The sequence below is a fragment of the Perissodus microlepis genome, chromosome 6 (genome assembly GCF_051167445.1).
Source record: "Perissodus microlepis isolate ML-2025 ecotype Zambia chromosome 6, ASM5116744v1, whole genome shotgun sequence".
Taxonomy (NCBI): domain Eukaryota; kingdom Metazoa; phylum Chordata; class Actinopteri; order Cichliformes; family Cichlidae; genus Perissodus; species Perissodus microlepis.
Genome location: NC_140466.1, coordinates 36,334,672 through 36,352,157, shown reverse-complemented (window position 1 = coordinate 36,352,157; position 17,486 = coordinate 36,334,672). Strand labels below are relative to the sequence as shown.

At 40.9% G+C, this 17,486-nt stretch overlaps 2 protein-coding genes across 2 annotated transcripts in view; both read left to right on the top strand.

Annotated features, from left to right (window-relative positions):
* The window catches only part of LOC146386111 (hemicentin-1-like), a 31,812-nt gene extending 29,742 nt beyond the window's left edge, over positions 1-2,070 (top strand). Inside the window, exon 35 of the mRNA XM_084930098.1 lies at positions 174-2,070. Coding sequence (XP_084786224.1) covers positions 174-272 — 99 coding nt within the window. The 3' untranslated portion in view covers positions 273-2,070. The remainder of the gene's footprint in view (positions 1-173) is intronic.
* Positions 2,071-12,825: 10,755 nt separating this feature from the next.
* The window catches only part of LOC146386109 (B-cell receptor CD22-like), a 52,260-nt gene continuing 47,599 nt past the window's right edge, over positions 12,826-17,486 (top strand). The window contains exons 1-4 of the mRNA XM_084930097.1: positions 12,826-13,078; positions 15,390-15,605; positions 15,766-16,026; positions 16,973-17,233. Of these exons, the coding sequence (XP_084786223.1) occupies positions 12,826-13,078; positions 15,390-15,605; positions 15,766-16,026; positions 16,973-17,233 (991 nt within the window). The remainder of the gene's footprint in view (positions 13,079-15,389; positions 15,606-15,765; positions 16,027-16,972; positions 17,234-17,486) is intronic.

The following is a 17,486-nucleotide window of genomic DNA, read 5'->3' as shown; positions in this document are numbered from 1 at the left end:
AGAGTGCTTGGTTGCTAGTTTCCATTTTTCATTCCTTCCACTTTCCCACACTGTCAAGCTCATTTCTGACATCACAGGTCTAGTCAAAGTATCTCTCTGGTTACTTTATTCAAGCCAATTACCATCCACTCCACGTTTCTTAAAATGTCACTGCTAATCATTCTCCCTTGCAGACTCCTTCGTGCAACCCACCTCCGCCCCATCTCTGCCTCTCCCATGTTACTCAGAGCTCCAGTCAAGCCTGCATCTTCATCACCACCACCAGCCTCTAGACTCAGGAGGGTCCTGCCTAATTCCTGTCACCGCTGGGAATCTGTTCAGCCTTGACCGGCCATCAGAGTCCAGTCACCAGATTGCTTGAAGGAATTCTGTTCATGAATAAATAGTGTTCAGTTCATCCTAACCATCTCTCCTCATTGACATTCCATTCCCTTTCTCACATTCCAATATAACTCTACAAAGTGTGTCAGTCTTGCAACTAATAGACCGCAGACAAGAATAAAAAGCCAAACTCAACTGTCCTGCACAGTTGAGAAAAATATATCAGCTTACACACAATATTTTAACACAAATGTGACAATAATTAAACCTCACGGAGAGCACATGTCAGGCTCAAACAGTAGTGAGCAAATTTAGAATGAAATCATATATATATATATATATATATTAGGGGTGCAACGATACACAAAATTCACGGTTCGTTTCGATACTTTGGTGTCACGGTTTGATATTTTTTTGATACAAAAAAATGTTCATGCTTTTTTAATTTGTCATTTATTAAAATTATAAATATATATTTTAACTCAAAAGTACAGTTTTTAAATTTAATGCTGCTGAAACAACAAAGTAATAAAAAAATAAATCTATCTGATCGAGAAATCACTTATCTTTGGAAAAGAGAGTTTATTTCAGAGAAATGGCTCTTTCCAAAATAAAAGCTATACTATACGCTTCTTCTGGGCTATACTCTCAGCACCATATTAAACATATCAGGTCCCCATAAGGAGAATCATGTGCTAATGGCTGTCTAAATGACTCGGGTAAAGTTTGTAGCATGCGTGCTTGTTGTTTTTGTCTGCTTCCACTTGTCTTTGCACTAGGATGATATCGGCGTAAATGTGCAGTCATATTCATTGTGTTCCCACTAGTGCTGTCAGCGTTAATCTCCTTAAAATGACGTTAACGCCACAACACGGCAAATCTCCGTTAACGAGCTACCGCGGATCGCCCCATGCGTGGGGCTGGACGGCCAACACGTTAACGAGCAAACTGTGCTAACGCAGTAGTTCCCATCCATGTAATTGAGCATTGCGTGGCACATCCGACATACTGTTTTACTTTTGTCCATGACGCGCTTACCTTCAGGGTCATACTTCACATGAAGACCAAAATAGTTTCAAAGGCCAGATCTGAATGAGGGTGGGGAAGGTTCAATTTGCCATGTTGCAACGAGCTTAGCTTCTGTCTTGCTAGCTTGTGCTGCGCTCAGTGGATCTGCGCTCGACAGTGCAGCCTAGGCGGAGTAGTCAAACGCAGATCCACTGAGCTCTCAACACAGACAGCATCGTCAGAAGAAAAGTTGATAAAATAAATTAAAAATTTTGTATTGTTCGATACATATGCGTACCGAACCAAAAGCACTGTATTGAACAGTTCAATATCGATACGAGTATCGTTGCACCCCTAATATATATACACCCCTATATATCGATATCTATCTATCTATCTATCTATCTATCTATATATATATATATATATACACATACATATATGTATGTGTTTCTATGGTGTATTGATAGTCATGTGCTTTTTGTGCTGAGGTGTTTTTTCTGTTATCAAACTGTTCTCCCACTAGGAGCTCAGTCTGAGTGGAGTTTTTTTTCTCCTCCTCTTACCTCGTGTTATGTATTTTCGTTGTTTTTTTCCTATCAGCCTACCTTTCTGACATGTCTCCCCAATGTGATGTTTGTGTAAAGTTGGTCAGAAAGTTCCTTTGTAAGTGCGCATGCGCCATTAGCGTGCTGCCTGCTGTAACCCTAATTTCCTTCGGGATTAATAAAGTATTCTGATTCTGATTCTGATGGCTACAGATACCGACTACGTAATGGAGCAATAATCAGCCGCCTCCTGCAAATGGATGACATCAAGTGTTATGCCAAGAGTGAATGGGGCATTGATTTCCTGATCCACACCACCAGGATACCAGGATATACAGCAATGACATCAGAATGTTGTTTGGTTTGGAGAAGTGTAGTAAGATGGTAACAAAGAGAGGAAAAGTAGTTAGAACCCAGGAGATTGCACTACCAGAAGGCAACATTGCAGACACTGAGGACAGCTGCAAGTACCTGGGGATCCCACAGACAAATGGGAACCATGAAGAGGCCGCTAGGAAAGCTGCAACTACCAAGTATCTACAGATGGTCAGGCAAGTCATGAGGAGTCAGCTGAACGGCAAGAAAATTCTGGGCTGTTAACACCTACACCCTGCCCGTGATCAAGTACCCTGCTGGTATAATAACCTGGCCAAAGGCAGCGATAGAGCAACTGGCATCAAGACTGACATACTTCTCTTGGCTTACGGCAGAGATGGTTGCATTTTCTCCTGTCTCCTCTCCCTCCCTTATCTTCCTGCTTGGCTTGTATTGTCTTTGTCTAGTTTCGTCTAACTGTCATAGACTCTCTTTGCCTTGTTCTTTAAAAATCAAGGAATTATGGATTTGATCAACTGGTCCCTAAACGCTTCTTGACACCTGAGAAATCTGGGTGTGGAGGAGCCTGATCGTCCTGCAGGAACGTTTGCTGCCAGATACACAACCATCTTTCGCTGGAACAAGTGGCATATCACGTGCCTAGTAACGCTTTCAATGGAGGACGTTGAAGAAATCTTTTCAGAACCTTGATAACAGCGTTCCTGCTGATTGAAACTGGCACAGCCCTGGCTTATCGACGAAGCGGTTACAGCTGCTCAAAATCCCACAAGGCTGCCCGGCATGATTGACGGTGGGTAGAGCCACGAGCAATCAGACTGTGATTATTGAATGCAATATGGACTAAATCATGGAGAAGCTCACAGTTCTAGAATTGGGACCAGTGACAGACACTCTCTCTATCGATCAATCAATCAATCACTATGTTCATTTGGCCTTCCCTCACCAGCCGGAAGCTCGAAGGCTGAAACTGGGACAAATACTCTCCCAGATTACAAGACTGTGTAGACTCTCTGCCCTATATCTTCTACTTCCACAAGGCCACTGGTGTTGACTTAGGGATTGCTGACTTTTGCTTAACTGGGCAAAAGGAGACTGTCTCACGAGTTGGATACAGGATACACACATATGCACACATACACACACACACACGCGCTCAGACACCAATATACAGTCACCCCACCCCACCCCCTTCCAAACACCTCCAACGTGCTTATGTCTTTTTATGTTGTGAAATGTGATAATCATGTGTATGTGATGAGGTGGGTTTTTTTTTTGTTCTCAAACTGATCTCCCTTTAGGAGCTCAGTCTGGGGTGAGTTCTTTTTTCTGCTCTCCTTTCCTCATATTGTGTATGTCCATTGTTCTGCCTGTGATGTTTGTGTAATATATTTGTGGTTGTAATGGTAAGATGGCTCTGGAATGCCAGCAGCCTTAACCAATTTCCTTCGGGATCAAAAAAGTTTTAATGAAATGAAATGAAAAAAAAAGAGGAAGCTCCTAACCATGCATGAAGGGTTTCACCCTAAGTCCAGCATCCTGAGACTGCATGCTAAGCAGAAGGAAGAATTTTTACTGACACTGTTGAGTGTCACTAAAAACAGTGCAGGATGAGGCAATGAACATCCATGAATACATCAGGAAGATGGCCCCAACCAACCACGTGCTCAGTGAATACTTCAGGCAGCAGAAACCCAAGGCAGAGGAGGAACCATCATGGAAGGGCAGCCCCCTGCACGGTATGTACCACTGGCAGATAGTGGAGGTGGCTGACATCCAGATGTCCTACCGGTGGCTGGACAAAGCTGGACTTAAAGACAGCACAGAGGCACTAATCATGGCAGCACAGGAACAAGCTCTGAGCCCAAGATCTATAGAGGCTGGGGTCTATCACAATAGGCAAGACCCCAGGTGCAGACTGTGTAAAGATGCCCGGGAGACAATCCAGCTCCCTGCAGCCCTTCTAGGGTGGTGGAGAATGACTGAACGATCATGTGGGACTTCCAGAGATAAATGGTGGTGGCTAACCAACTGGACACAGTGGTGGTGGTGGTCAAGCAGGAGAAGACGGCCATACTGATAGATGTAGCAATACCAAATGACAGGAACATGAGGAAGAAGGAACATGAGAAGCTGGAGAAATACCAAGGGCTCAGAGAAATATCAAGAAGATGTGGAGGGTGAAGGTAACAGTGGTCCCAGTGATAATCGGAGCACCAGGTGCGGCGACTCCCAAGCTAGGCGAGTGGCTCCAGCAGATCCCAGGAACAACATTGGAGATTTCTGTGCAGAAGAGTGCAGTCCTAGGAACAGCTAAGATAATGCACAGGACCCTCAAGCTCCCAGGCCTTTGGTCTTAAAGGGCCTTAAATTGTTTTTATTAAAAAAAAAATAAATAAATAAAAAAAATATGTATTTATTTTTTTAAATCAATAATTTATTTTGAATTAAAAAAAATTCTCCCATCTAAAACCTTTTATGGTCAATATTAAAAACAAAAAATAAAGACAGAGACAATATCTGCAGTGAATTCTGCAGTGCCACTTAAAGGTTACTGAACCCTGTTTGGGATATGACATTTTAAACTTTGGAGTAAAAGCAAGCCAGTGAATAAAGTTTAACTTAAAAGCTGTTTTTATTTAGAGGTCACAGTCTATTACAACAAGGAATGTGTGGCTGATGAGTTTGTCAGTTAACTCAGACTTGACCACAGTAAGTTTTTGATGTTGTTTCTTTCTTCCTTCTCTTTGTAGCTAACCTTTAAATTTGGAAAAGCAAAAAAGCACTGCTGCCCTGAATCACACAGCAGACATTCTTGCTTGATATGCAAAAGAGAGAACTGTATATGACTATTTTGAAAAGGAAGGACGTTAGGGAAGCTGCTTTTATAAGCTGTTGTACGGTTGTTAAAAAGCAAATTATGCTTTTCATGAGCACAACAGCCTCTGTTCCTGTTGTTATGTGACTGTTTTATTCTCATGCACTTTACTCATCTGCTGGAGTGTTACTGTCATAACAGACAGAGAGGCAAGAGGAGCAGCAATGTCTTCAGCAGCAGCAGTCGCCCATCTTCTTTTTGCCCTTTTTTCCTCTGTTCAAGGTAATGTTTACATATTTATATATATATTAGTTTTATTGTTGTTTCCCATGTCAGACAATTATGTTGAAAGATGGTATATGTGACTCCATCCATATGTTATGATGCTGCTGGGTCATATATATCTTTCTGTATATATATTAATGAACAATTGTCATAAAATAGAAACTGCCTATTTACTAGGCTTATTTTTAACACCCAATTTCAAATCCCTGAAAAATACTGAAAGCAATTCAATTCAATTCAATTCAATTTTATTTATATAGCGCCAAATCACAACAAAAGTCGCCTCAAGGCGCTTCATAGATACAGAGAAAAACCCAACAATCATATGACCCCCTATGAGCAAGCACTTTGGCGACAGTGGGAAGGAAAAACTCCCTTTTAACAGGAAGAAACCTCCGGCAGAACCAGGCTCAGGGAGGGGCGGCCATCTGCTGCGACCGGTTGGGGTGAGAGAAGGAAGACAGGATAAAAGACATGCTGTGGAAGAGAGACAGAGGTTAATAACAGATATGATTCAATGCAGAGAGGTCTATTAATACATAGTGAGTGAGAAAGGTGACTGGAAAGGAAAAACTCAATGCATCATGGGAATCCCCCGGCAGCCTACGTCTATTGCAGCATAACTAAGGGAGGATTCAGGGTCACCTGGTCCAGCCCTAACTATATGCTTTAGCAAAAAGGAAAGTTTTAAGCCTAATCTTAAAAGTAGAGATAGTTTCTGTCTCCCGAATCCAAACTGGAAGCTGGTTCCACAGAAGAGGGGCCTGAAAACTGAAGGCTCTGCCTCCCATTCTACTTTTAAATACTCTAGGAACAACAAGTAGGCCTGCAGAGCGAGAGCGAAGTGCTCTAATAGGGTGATATGGTACTACAAGGTCATTAAGATAAGATGGGGCCTGATTATTTAAGACCTTGTATGTGAGGAGCAGGATTTTGAATTCAATTCTGGACTTAACAGGAAGCCAATGAAGGGAAGCCAAAACAGGAGAAATATGCTCTCTCCTTCTAGTCCCTGTCAGTACTCTTGCTGCAGCATTTTGGATTAGCTGAAGGCTTTTCAGTGAGTTTTTTGGACATCCTGATAATAATGAATTACAGTAGTCCAGCCTGGATGTAATAAATGCATGAACTAGTTTTTCAGCGTCACTCTGAGACAGGATATTTCTAATTTTAGAGATGTTGCGCAAATGGAAGAAAGCAGTCTTACATATTTGTTTAATATGTGCTTTGAAGGACATATCCTGGTCAAAAATGACTCCAAGGTTCCTCACAGCGTTACTGGAGGCCAAGGTAATGCCATCCAGAGTAAGAATCTGGTTAGATACCATATTTCTAAGATTTTCAGGGCCGAGTACAATAACCTCAGTTTTATCTGAATTAAGAAGCAGAAAGTTAGCGGCCATCCAGGTCTTTATGTCTTTAAGACATTCCTGCAGTTTAACTAATTGGTGTGTGTTATCTGGCTTCATGGACAGATAGAGCTGGGTGTCATCTGCATAGCAGTGAAAATGTATGCTATGTCTTCTAATGATGCTGCCTAAGGGAAGCATGTATAATGTAAACAGAATTGGTCCTAGCACTGAACCCTGTGGAACTCCATAATTAACCTCAGTGTGTGAAGAGGACTCTCCATTTACATGCACAAATTGGAGTCTATTAGATAGATATGATACAAACCACTGCAGTGCAGTACCTGTAATACCTACAGCATGTTCTAATCGCTCTAATAGGATATTATGGTCAACAGTATCGAACGCTGCACTGAGGTCTAGCAGGACAAGCACAGAGATGAGTCCACTGTCAGAGGCCATAAGAAGATCATTTGTAACCTTCACTAAAGCTGTTTCTGTGCTGTGATGAGCTCTAAAACCTGACTGAAACTCTTCAAATAAACCATTCCTCTGCAGATGATCTGTTAGCTGTTTGACAACTAATCTTTCAAGGATTTTTGATATGAAAGGAAGGTTGGAGATTGGCCTATAATTAGCTAAGACTGCTGGGTCTAGAGATGGCTTTTTGAGTAAAGGTTTAACTACAGCCAGCTTGAAGGCCTGTGGTACATAGCCGATTATTAGAGATAGGTTGATCATATTTAAGATCGAAGAATTAATTAATGGCAGGACTTCTTTAAGCAGTTTTGTAGGAATGGGGTCTAAAAAACACGTTGATGGTTTGGAGGAAGTAATTATTGAAGTTAACTCAGAAAGATCAATTGGAGAAAAAGAGTCTAACTTAACATCAATGGTACTAAGAGTAGCTGTAGATAATATTACATCTGTGGGATGATTACTGGTAATTTTTTCTCTAATGATAAAAATTTTATTTGTGAAGAAGTTCATGAAGTCATTACTAGTTAACGTTAAAGGGATGGTTGGCTCAACAGAGCTCTGACTGTTTGTCAGCCTGGCTACAGTGCTGAAGAGAAACCTGGGGTTGTTCTTATTTTCTTCAATCAGTGATGAATAGTAAGATGTTCTGGCTTTGCGGAGGGCTTTCTTATAAAGCAGCAAACTATTTCTCCAGGCTAAATGATGATCCTCTAAATTTGTGACACGCCATTTCCTCTCCAGATTACGAGTCATCTGCTTTAGGGTACGTGTTTGAGAATTATACCACGGAGTCAGGTACTTCTGATTAGAGACCTTAGTTTTCACTGGAGCTACAGTATCCAGAGTCGTAGGTAGTGAGGAGGCAAAATTATTAACAAGATAATCGACCTCTGTTGGGGTAGCGTTCAGATAGCTGCTCTGCTCTGTGTTGGTACAGGGCATTGAAGATGATAACAGTGGGTGGATTATATTCTTAAACTTAGTTACAGCGCTTTCAGAAAGACATCTACTGTGATAAAATCTACTCTCCACCGCTGTGTAATCAATTATTGTAAATGTAAATGTTATCAGGAAATGATCAGACAGGAGAGGGTTTTCAGGAAACACTGTTAAATGTTCAGTTTCTATGCCATATGTTAAAACAAGATCTAGCGTGTGATTAAAGTGGTGGGTGGGTTCTTTTACATTTTGAGAGAAGCCAATTGAGTCTAATAACAGACTAAATGCCATGTTGAGGCTGTCATTTTTAGCATCTACATGGATGTTAAAATCACCCACAATAATTATTTTATTTGAGCTCAGAACTAAATTAGATATAAAGTCTGAGAAATCAGACAGAAACTCTGTGTAAGGCCCAGGTGGACGATAGATGATAACAAGTAAGACTGGTTTCTGAGTTTCACAGCTGGGGTGGACAATGTTAAGCATCAGGCTTTCAAATGAATTAAAAGTCTGTCTTGGTCTTTCATTAATTAATAGGCTGGTGTGAAAAATTGCTGCCACACCACCCCCTCGGCCTGTGCTTCGAGGTTTCTGGTAGTTAGAATGACTCGGGGGTGTTGATTCATTTAAACTAACATAATCATCCTGCTGCAACCAGGTTTCTGTAAGGCAGAGTAAATCAATTTGTTGATCAATTATTAAGTCATGTACTAACAGAGACTTGGAGGAGAGAGACCTAATATTTAATAATCCACATTTCACTGTTTTACTCTTTGGTTCAGATGTGGATACTGTATTGTTCTTTCTTTGTAATTGTTTATGTTTAAGTTGTTTGTTGCTGGTTTTTAGTTTGTTTTTTGTCTTTTTGGAAGCTGACACAGTCTCTATGGAGATGGGTTTTTGGGGGGGTAGCAGGAGGAGAGAAGCTGCAGAGAGGCGTGTAAGACTGCAACTCTGCTTCCTGGTCCCAACTCTGGATAGTCATATTTTGGGGGGTTTAATAAATTTGTCCATATTTCTAGAAATGAGAGCTGCTCCATCCAAAGTGGGATGGATGCCGTCTCTCCTAACAAGACCAGGTTTCCTCCAGAAGGTTTGCCAATTATCTATGAAGCCCACATCATTTCTGGGACACCACCAAAGCAAAAATTTGATTTTTTTTTCTAATTTAATACTTCTTTTCTGTACAATGTACAATTCAGTTTGTAGGTGTTATAATGATAATTTTCTATATACTGGCTTCCCTCTCGCCTATACTTTTTTTAATTCATCATTATATATAAAATTGGGATGTTCTTCCTGAAAAAAAAGAGAGTAGGACTACACAATGCTTTTCATACTCTAAAAATGCTCAAGTATCTCTACTTCTTTGTTTTAGTCCTTACAATATGTGAGGATACACGTTTTATGAACCTGAAAGATGTGGGTTTAGTTATTCTGCTGCATAGAATTGGACCTAATAAATTTTAATTTCATTTGGGCCTCATTGCAAAGCAAATGCTGAAAGTACATTCAGGTTGTCCTTTGCCTAATAGGTAAAATGTTACATGACACTTAGCAAACACTATTAGTTTTTTATGGACTTTTGCAGAATGTTATCTGTAGCCTTATGTAAAGTAAAAACAAAGTACACAGAACTGATTATAATAAAAACTGTCTGATAATAAGCTTTTGGCTTTCTCTTATTACTTTGTGGCATGCTTTGTTGATCTTGAACTCTTGAGTTTTTTGTTCACTATTATGTTTTTGTCAAGTGTTGTTATGTTACAGTATATTCAAGTTGTGTTCTTTTTTGTTCCTCTTAAAATGTTGTTTTATATTAATTCTTAGTCTGGTTTATTATTTCCTTTCCAATGGTCTTTTTGTATTTAACATTTTATTTAAACTCCTCCATTTTACATCATCCTTGAGTCAGGTTTCTGAGTTGCTGCTGTTATTGTTACCCCACCGCCATTCAGGTGTAATTCAGGTGTAATTTGGCATAACACTTATTTTTAATATACTTCTTTTTTTATGCACAAACCCCCCAATTTGTGAATAGAGCCTGCTCTGCTCTGCGTGTGTCTTAGCATGTCAGACATACACAACAGTGGCAGTACAGATTAAAAATACAGTTTTACTTCTGTTCTACTGATGATGGACCAGATCTGGAAGATGCTGTGAAACTATAAAACTTGCAGTGCCTTTTATGAAAGGAGTCCGATACGAGTCAATGAGTGAGAGAAATTCACTTCTGACTGACAGCAATGCATAAATGGAGTGACTAAATGTGACTAAACTCTCATACGATGAGACAATGTGATCAAACTGGACAGTGAAACCTAAGATTAGCTGGCATGATGTAAAGTACCTTGCTACCAGCTGTTTTTGTTTTACTCCCTCTTAGGCATTCAAATTGCCCTTCTCAGGCATCCAGAGAAGGAAGGTTTGTATGCTTAAGTAACTGAGACAATATCAGCTGTAGGCACCAATTTGAGCACATGAATGCCTACAACGCCTCTTCTCCTCCGCCTTTGGCATACAACATGTGTGGCTGTTCTCTAGCCACATATGTAAATCGGCATTAGTCAGACGGGAAACATTTTTCCTGGCCAGTGTAACCAAATATGGTGGAGGAACACAGCGTGTTTCCACAAACCACAAATGCAACTGTTCTAAATTTCTGAGAATCCATCAGTTTGTTGGAAAATACCATTACACACACGCATCATAGCGCAGGTCTCAAATCATCCTATCTTCCCTTTGTGTCACATTAATCCTTTTCCCCTGTTCTTTTGTGTCACACTTCCTGTTTTATAATGGTTGTTTTTTTGATTGAGTTTAATGTCATGAGACATGGCCATTTCTCGTTTTGTCTGTTGTCTCCAGCTGCGTGTACTGTCTGTTATTGTCTCATTTTCCCCTGTCTGATTGTTAAAGGAACACTTGTAGCTGTGTGTCCTCTAAATCTGTATGTGCCTGTTCTGTGTTTCTCTCAGCATTTGAATTTCTCCGGCTCAATCGTCTGTGGTTCAGTTCCCTGGTTGTTCCTGGAATTTTGGATTAATCTACATTAATCCAAAATTCTTAATTTCTTAATTTACAGTCTACTACAGTGAGGAACATAAGTATTTGAACACCCTGTGATTTTGCAAGTTCTCCCACTTAGAAATCATGGAGTGGTCTGAAATTCATATTGTAGGTGCATTCCTATTTTGAGAGACACCTTTTAAAAAACAATTCAGGAAATCACATTGTATGATTTTTACAGCATTTATTTTTGCACTGCTGCACATAAGTATTTGAACACCTCACAATCAGCAAGGATTCTGGCTCTCATAGACCTGTTACTATGCCTTTAAAAAGCCTACCTCTATTCCACTTATTAATCCAAATTAGTAGCACCTGTGTGAGCTCTTTAAAGACACCTGTCCACCCCACAGTCAGTCAGACTCCAACTACTACCATGGGCAAGACCAAAGAGCTATCAAAAGACATCAGAGATAAATCTGTGGACCTCGACAAGGCTGGAAAGGGCTAAAGGGCAGTTGCCAAGCAGCTCGGTGAAAATAGATCAACTGTTGGAGCAATTGTTTGAAAATGGAAGGGGCTAAAGACGACTGCCAATCTCATCTAAATGCTGTCTCTCTCTCTCTTTTTTTTTTTTCTTTTTTTTTTTTTTTTTTTTTTTTGCCTGTCCCGTTTGGTTCTTTTGCCATCAGAATTATTGTCTAAAGGCGAGGAAAGATGCCCAACGGATTTACTTTACCAAATTGACCATCCCAGCCTTGCCGTAATGGTCTATTTGATTCACCTTTTATTGTTTATTTTATTTTATTTTTTTTATTTTCACTTGCTAGATACGGGACAGACTTGAATGAGGAAAAGGGAGGAAGGAAGAGGGGGAAAAAACAGCGGAGAAGAGGGATGGGGATAAAGGGCAAAAAAAACAACTAAATAAGCAGACAAAAAAAAAACATATATCGATCACCTGGATCACCTGTTGAGAAAGAAAAAAGAAAACGAGAGCAATACAATAAACAACATCACGATGATATATGGGAATATAACAGTAAATACTAAATATTAAACATTATTGTGCAGCACGTAATATCGACAGCGCACAGTGTGCTTTGAGGTAGGAGCCAAAAAGGGTGTCGTTTGTGTGTGTGAGCACCCGTGTGTACACCTGTGAGCATGGACGCGCTTGTTTTTAAAAGGTTCCTTCATGTAATGATTAAATGCTGTCTCTCACAGTGGGAATGCACCTACAATGTGAATTTCAGACACCTCCATGATTTCTAAGTGGGGGAACTTGCAAAATCGCAGTGTTCAAATACTTATGTTCCTCGCTGTGCATATGTACATATCTCTTTCTTTGGCATTGTTTTTCCGTAAACAGCAATCTGTGTTCATCTGTAAACCTTATTTTATGATAGGTTAACAAAGTCAGAGTTGTTAGATAAGCTGGTTGCTGGAAAAGTGCCCAAGTGAGGTAGATTGAAAATCCTCCCACCAATACAACTATAATTCAAAGAGTACACTTCATTAATGTTGTTATACAGAATAACAACACATACTGGATTAAAGGCAAATTCATGGCTTGAGTTTCCAGTCCCTCAAACATTACCTGGCAACATATTAAATCCTGTTCTCTGGTGTTATTTTTCTGATTTGTGTTACAGTGGTGCAGAATAAGGCTAACTGGAGAGTGACATATGCTGCAGCGAAGATATGTGCCTCCAATGGATCAACAGTGGAAATGAAATGCACCTACACATATCCTGCAGGGTATACTGTTACAGAAGAATTCTGGTGTTTTGAAAACAACGAGAACCTCAAAGTCAACTCAGATTACAAAGATCGGATTCAGTACAACTGTACTAAGAAAAGATGCACTATGAAAATGGCAGACTTGAAATGGACAGATTCCCGTGAATACAGGTTCCGTTTCATAACAGACAAATCTGATGGAAAATATACTGGTATACCTGGAATTACTTTGTCTGTCACTGGTAAAATTATCTAAAGATCTTTTTTCCCTTTTTCTTTTTCTGCAAAAGGTAGCATATTTATGTTTACAATGTGTAGACCACAAGGACCAGGCACAACCCAGATGTTTAGTTTGCTCTCACATTCCAATGTTGGCTTCTGCCTCTATTGAAGTAGGGAAGGCATGATTAGATGATGCTTACCAGCTGCAATAATCAGCATTCCCTGAAACCATATCCTGAACCCGCTGCTCCACCCCTCCCCTGCAGCAGAGCCACCAGAACACCCTGCCACTGCAGTGGAGTGTGATCCAAACAGAGGGAGGTAATAGCGAAGAGAGTTGACCACCCACCAGATGGCCAGGATCTCCTTCTCTATGGTGCTGTACCTGGCCTTCCACTCTCACAGTTTCCTGATTTACACAACTGGGCGGTCCCCCTCCCCACCTTAACAGTTGGGGCAAAACGTCCAAGTCATCAGTCTGCAGAATAAAAAAACACAGGAAAATCTAGGAGTTTGAAGTAGGGGTTCCCCACAGAAAGCCTTGTTAACCTGCGTCCACTGGACCAGATCTGGTACAACCTTCCAGGTGAGGTCAGTCAAGGAGCTGGTAAGCTGTGGTGGGAGTCTCCAGCTTGCCCCAGGAACTGCCTAACCTCCTTTTTGGTCTTGGGGCGCGGGCAGGATGCAATTGCTGCAGTTTTGTCCATCTATGGATGCACCTGCCCACCTCCCAAGTGGTATTCCAGATACCATACCTCCCTTCGTACAACCACACACTTCTTTGGGAAAGTTGTGGGTCCAGGCACTCCAGGACCACAGCAGCCCACTGCACATGCTCCACCCAAGTGTCACTGTGGATAATAACAGTATCCAAATAGGTGACAGCACATGCAGCTTGCAGCCACAGCACCCAGTTTTTGAGGCATCGCAAGGTGGCTGGGGCCCCTGACCAAGATGAATTGAAGTGCAACAAATTGGTGCAAACTGTACGGAGTGGAAAAGGCATGGGATAATCATCAAACCATGACACCTCATTCACTTTGCATTAGTCAACACAGAACCATATATACCAATCTTTCTTTAAAAAAGAACTATGGGTATAAACCACAAGCTGTGCAACTCTTCTGTTACTCCCGTTGTCAGCATTTCAGCCATTTCTTTCTGAACAATTTGCCTTTTATGCTTAGGTAACCTGTAGGGCTGTAAATGCACCATCACGCCAGGCTCGGTTTCAAAATGGCCCTCTTTAAGATTTGTAAAGCTGGCAGGGGGGAGAACACATCTGCCAACAGCTGTTGCAATGCGGCAACATCCTCTCTCTGGCCTGTCTGTGATGGTTATCACAATGCGGGAATGGTGGAATTTGGCACCTCCGGCCCCAACTCATCTCTTACTCATGACAACCTCCCCAACGTGTGCAGCTTTGCTCCTAGGTCCAGAATATATAGAATCTCATCTTTCGCCAGGCTCGGATGTTCTCTCCAGTTTTCTTTAATCGGGTCCAACACCCCCTGCAAAATTCTGCCAAACAGTAGCTCAAGTGGAGAAAATCCAGTGAAGGCTTGGGGCACCTCCCACACAGCAAACAACATAGGGTCTAACCAGCGATGAAACTGTGAATCATGGTGTTATTCAGCTGCTCCACCAGCCCATCAATATGAGGGTGATAGACACTAGTCCCAAAAGATTTAATGCCAAGTAATTCATACAGTTTGTGTGTTATTATTATAACACCTACAAACTGTGATTGTGCAAGACATGAACGATGCGCCCAGGGACCCGCATTAAAGGTAAAGGGCACAAAGTCGCTTTTGGAATGGCCAGCTTGATGACCTGCTGACAGACAGGGCACCCACCACTGGCACACATCTCCCCTGAATGCCCGGACAATAAATTCGGGACATTATTTGCTCCAGAGTTTTGTCAAAACACATGTCACCAGCCATCGGGTTATATTGAGCCACCTGGAAAATCATTTCCTGGTGGCTTTTATGCACCAGCAACTGTGTGTGGTTGTCCTGCATGAGAGTGTCGCCACTCACTCAATACAATCTGCCAATATAATCAATACAAAATACGGGAATGTCAGCTTCAGGGCGCACCACCTGATCATCAATTTTTATTACTTGATCGAAGGCTGAGTGTAGACTGTCATCCTAAGGCTAACCTAGTAGCCACCTACTCTAGGGCCACCTTGTGTGGACATTCCTAGGTAGTCCTGGATGGGTACGCCCTTGTCGTAGCCAATGAGTCATTTACAATGAGTGAATCTTTTATTTTTATTTCTTTATGAACACCAGTGTTATTTTGGGACTTTTTTCACTTGTCCAGCTCTGCAGGTGGAGGTGACCAAAATAAGAGTAAATGAGTCCTGTACCAAGGCGGAGCTGAAGTGTAAGAGCAGCTGCACCGGGGATGTTTCTTATGTCTGGCTCAAGAATGGAGAGAAGGTCACAGAAGAAAATCCTCACATAACCAGCCTTCGGTTTAATGACAGCATCTGCTGTGCTTTGAAAGGACAAGAAGATTACTGCTCTGCTTCACTGTGTAAGTGCAGTGTAACTGACAAACTCTAACACAAAGGGTGGATTTTTTTAAGAGGAACTTCCCCCAGTTCGATTTTTTTTTTCTAATTTTATGTAAGCATTCGGCTTTTTGTGAATATACTTATTTCTATCTATTAAACAAATGATTATTGTTCCTCCAGATGCTCCAAAGCTTCCCTCTGTGACAGTGAGTCCATCTGGTGAGATAGTGGAGAACATTTCAGTGATTCTGATTTGTAGCAGTGATGCTAACCCAGCTGCTAATTACACCTGGTACAAGGAAGGTGGACAAACACCCCTGTCCATTACAAAACAGCTCAGCCTCCCGTCCATCCGGCCATCTGACTCTGGAGTTTATAACTGCACAGCAGAAAATGAACTGGGAAACAGGAAATCCAAACATCTTCGTATAAATGTAAAATGTGAGTGAAACTGCTGATATTTGGAGCCTTCTTCTTGTAAATTACCAAAAAACAGTGCATACTTTACACATGACTCTAACCTAAAACCTAAAACAATTTAAAGTCCATAATGAACAATTCAACTCACTCTGTCAGTGGATTTAAGTTTCAGCCAAATCAAATTGTTGACAATTTGCCAAGAACCCCCCCCCCCCCCCCCCCCCCGTTTTCTTTTTTTTATGTTATTTAAAGTCTTTGGTTGTCATACTGGTTGTCAGGGCAACATATCTGTAAGGACAAACCTGCCTGGGAGTAGGTTTATTCAGTGACTAAACTGGTGGAGTCAGTTGTCGTGAATGCCTTGACTCCAACTAAGTAAAAAGCGCATTACAGGTCATCACAATCATCTAGCATATCCTGTCTCACAATATTTATAGAGGCACTGCTTCATTAAGGACGGCATAATTCACATATGTCACTTTTTAGAACCACAGTTTAGAAGACAGATGTCTATGGACTCTTCTCTGTATGAACACCTCCCCTGAACAATTATGATCTAGACGAAGAGATTACACCCTAAAGAATGACTGAATTTAAAATGTTATTATCCTGACCAGCTTCTCTTAATCTTATTCAGATATTTTATATTATTCTTCCATTTGCTTTTTTCTAATAGCCTTTGTAAGAAATCTGTTTCCCGATGAAAGAAAAAAATTGATTTCTATGATCATAGTTAACTAACCAACCACAGCTTAACCAGGATCAGCCAATCCTGGCTCACATAGTTAATTAATGTTATGTGACACTAACACAGTCCTCTCTTTATAGCTAATTTCTGATGCTCTTCTTGTACAGGAAATAAGCAAAAAGTTTAAAGATTGTATATGGTGCTTTACATAGAACAATCAAGTTCTACAACAGGTAGGACCTAATTTACAGTTAACATATGTTAGCATATTTCCTCTAGATGCTCCAAAGCTTCCCTCTGTGTCAGTGAGTCCCTCTGGTGAGATAGTGGAGGGCAGTTCAGTGACTCTGACCTGTAGCAGTGATGCTAACCCAGCAGCTAACTACACCTGGTACAAGGAGGAGCTATTCCTGACTTGGCCACCAGAGGGCGTTCATCATTTCACCTCGATCAGCTCTGAGAACAGAGGAAATTACTCCTGCAAATCAGAGAATCAGTATGGACAGATCAACTCTTCACGTGTGTTTATAAATGTCCAGTGTAAGTAGAAAAGTGCAATTTAACCTTATGATATCTAAATCATCATTAGTGATAAACTGTGCCCTAGCCCTACCTCTAACCCTAGATAATCTGAATATGTAATTTCTGAGAGATCATGAAGTGTCTTGAAATGTTATCACTCAGATGCTCCAAAGTTTCTTTTTGTGTTAATTCACTGTAGACACATAGTGAAATTCATGAAATTAGACTATGGTTTTAGTTTAATAATATTCTTAAATCCTCTTTATTGCTT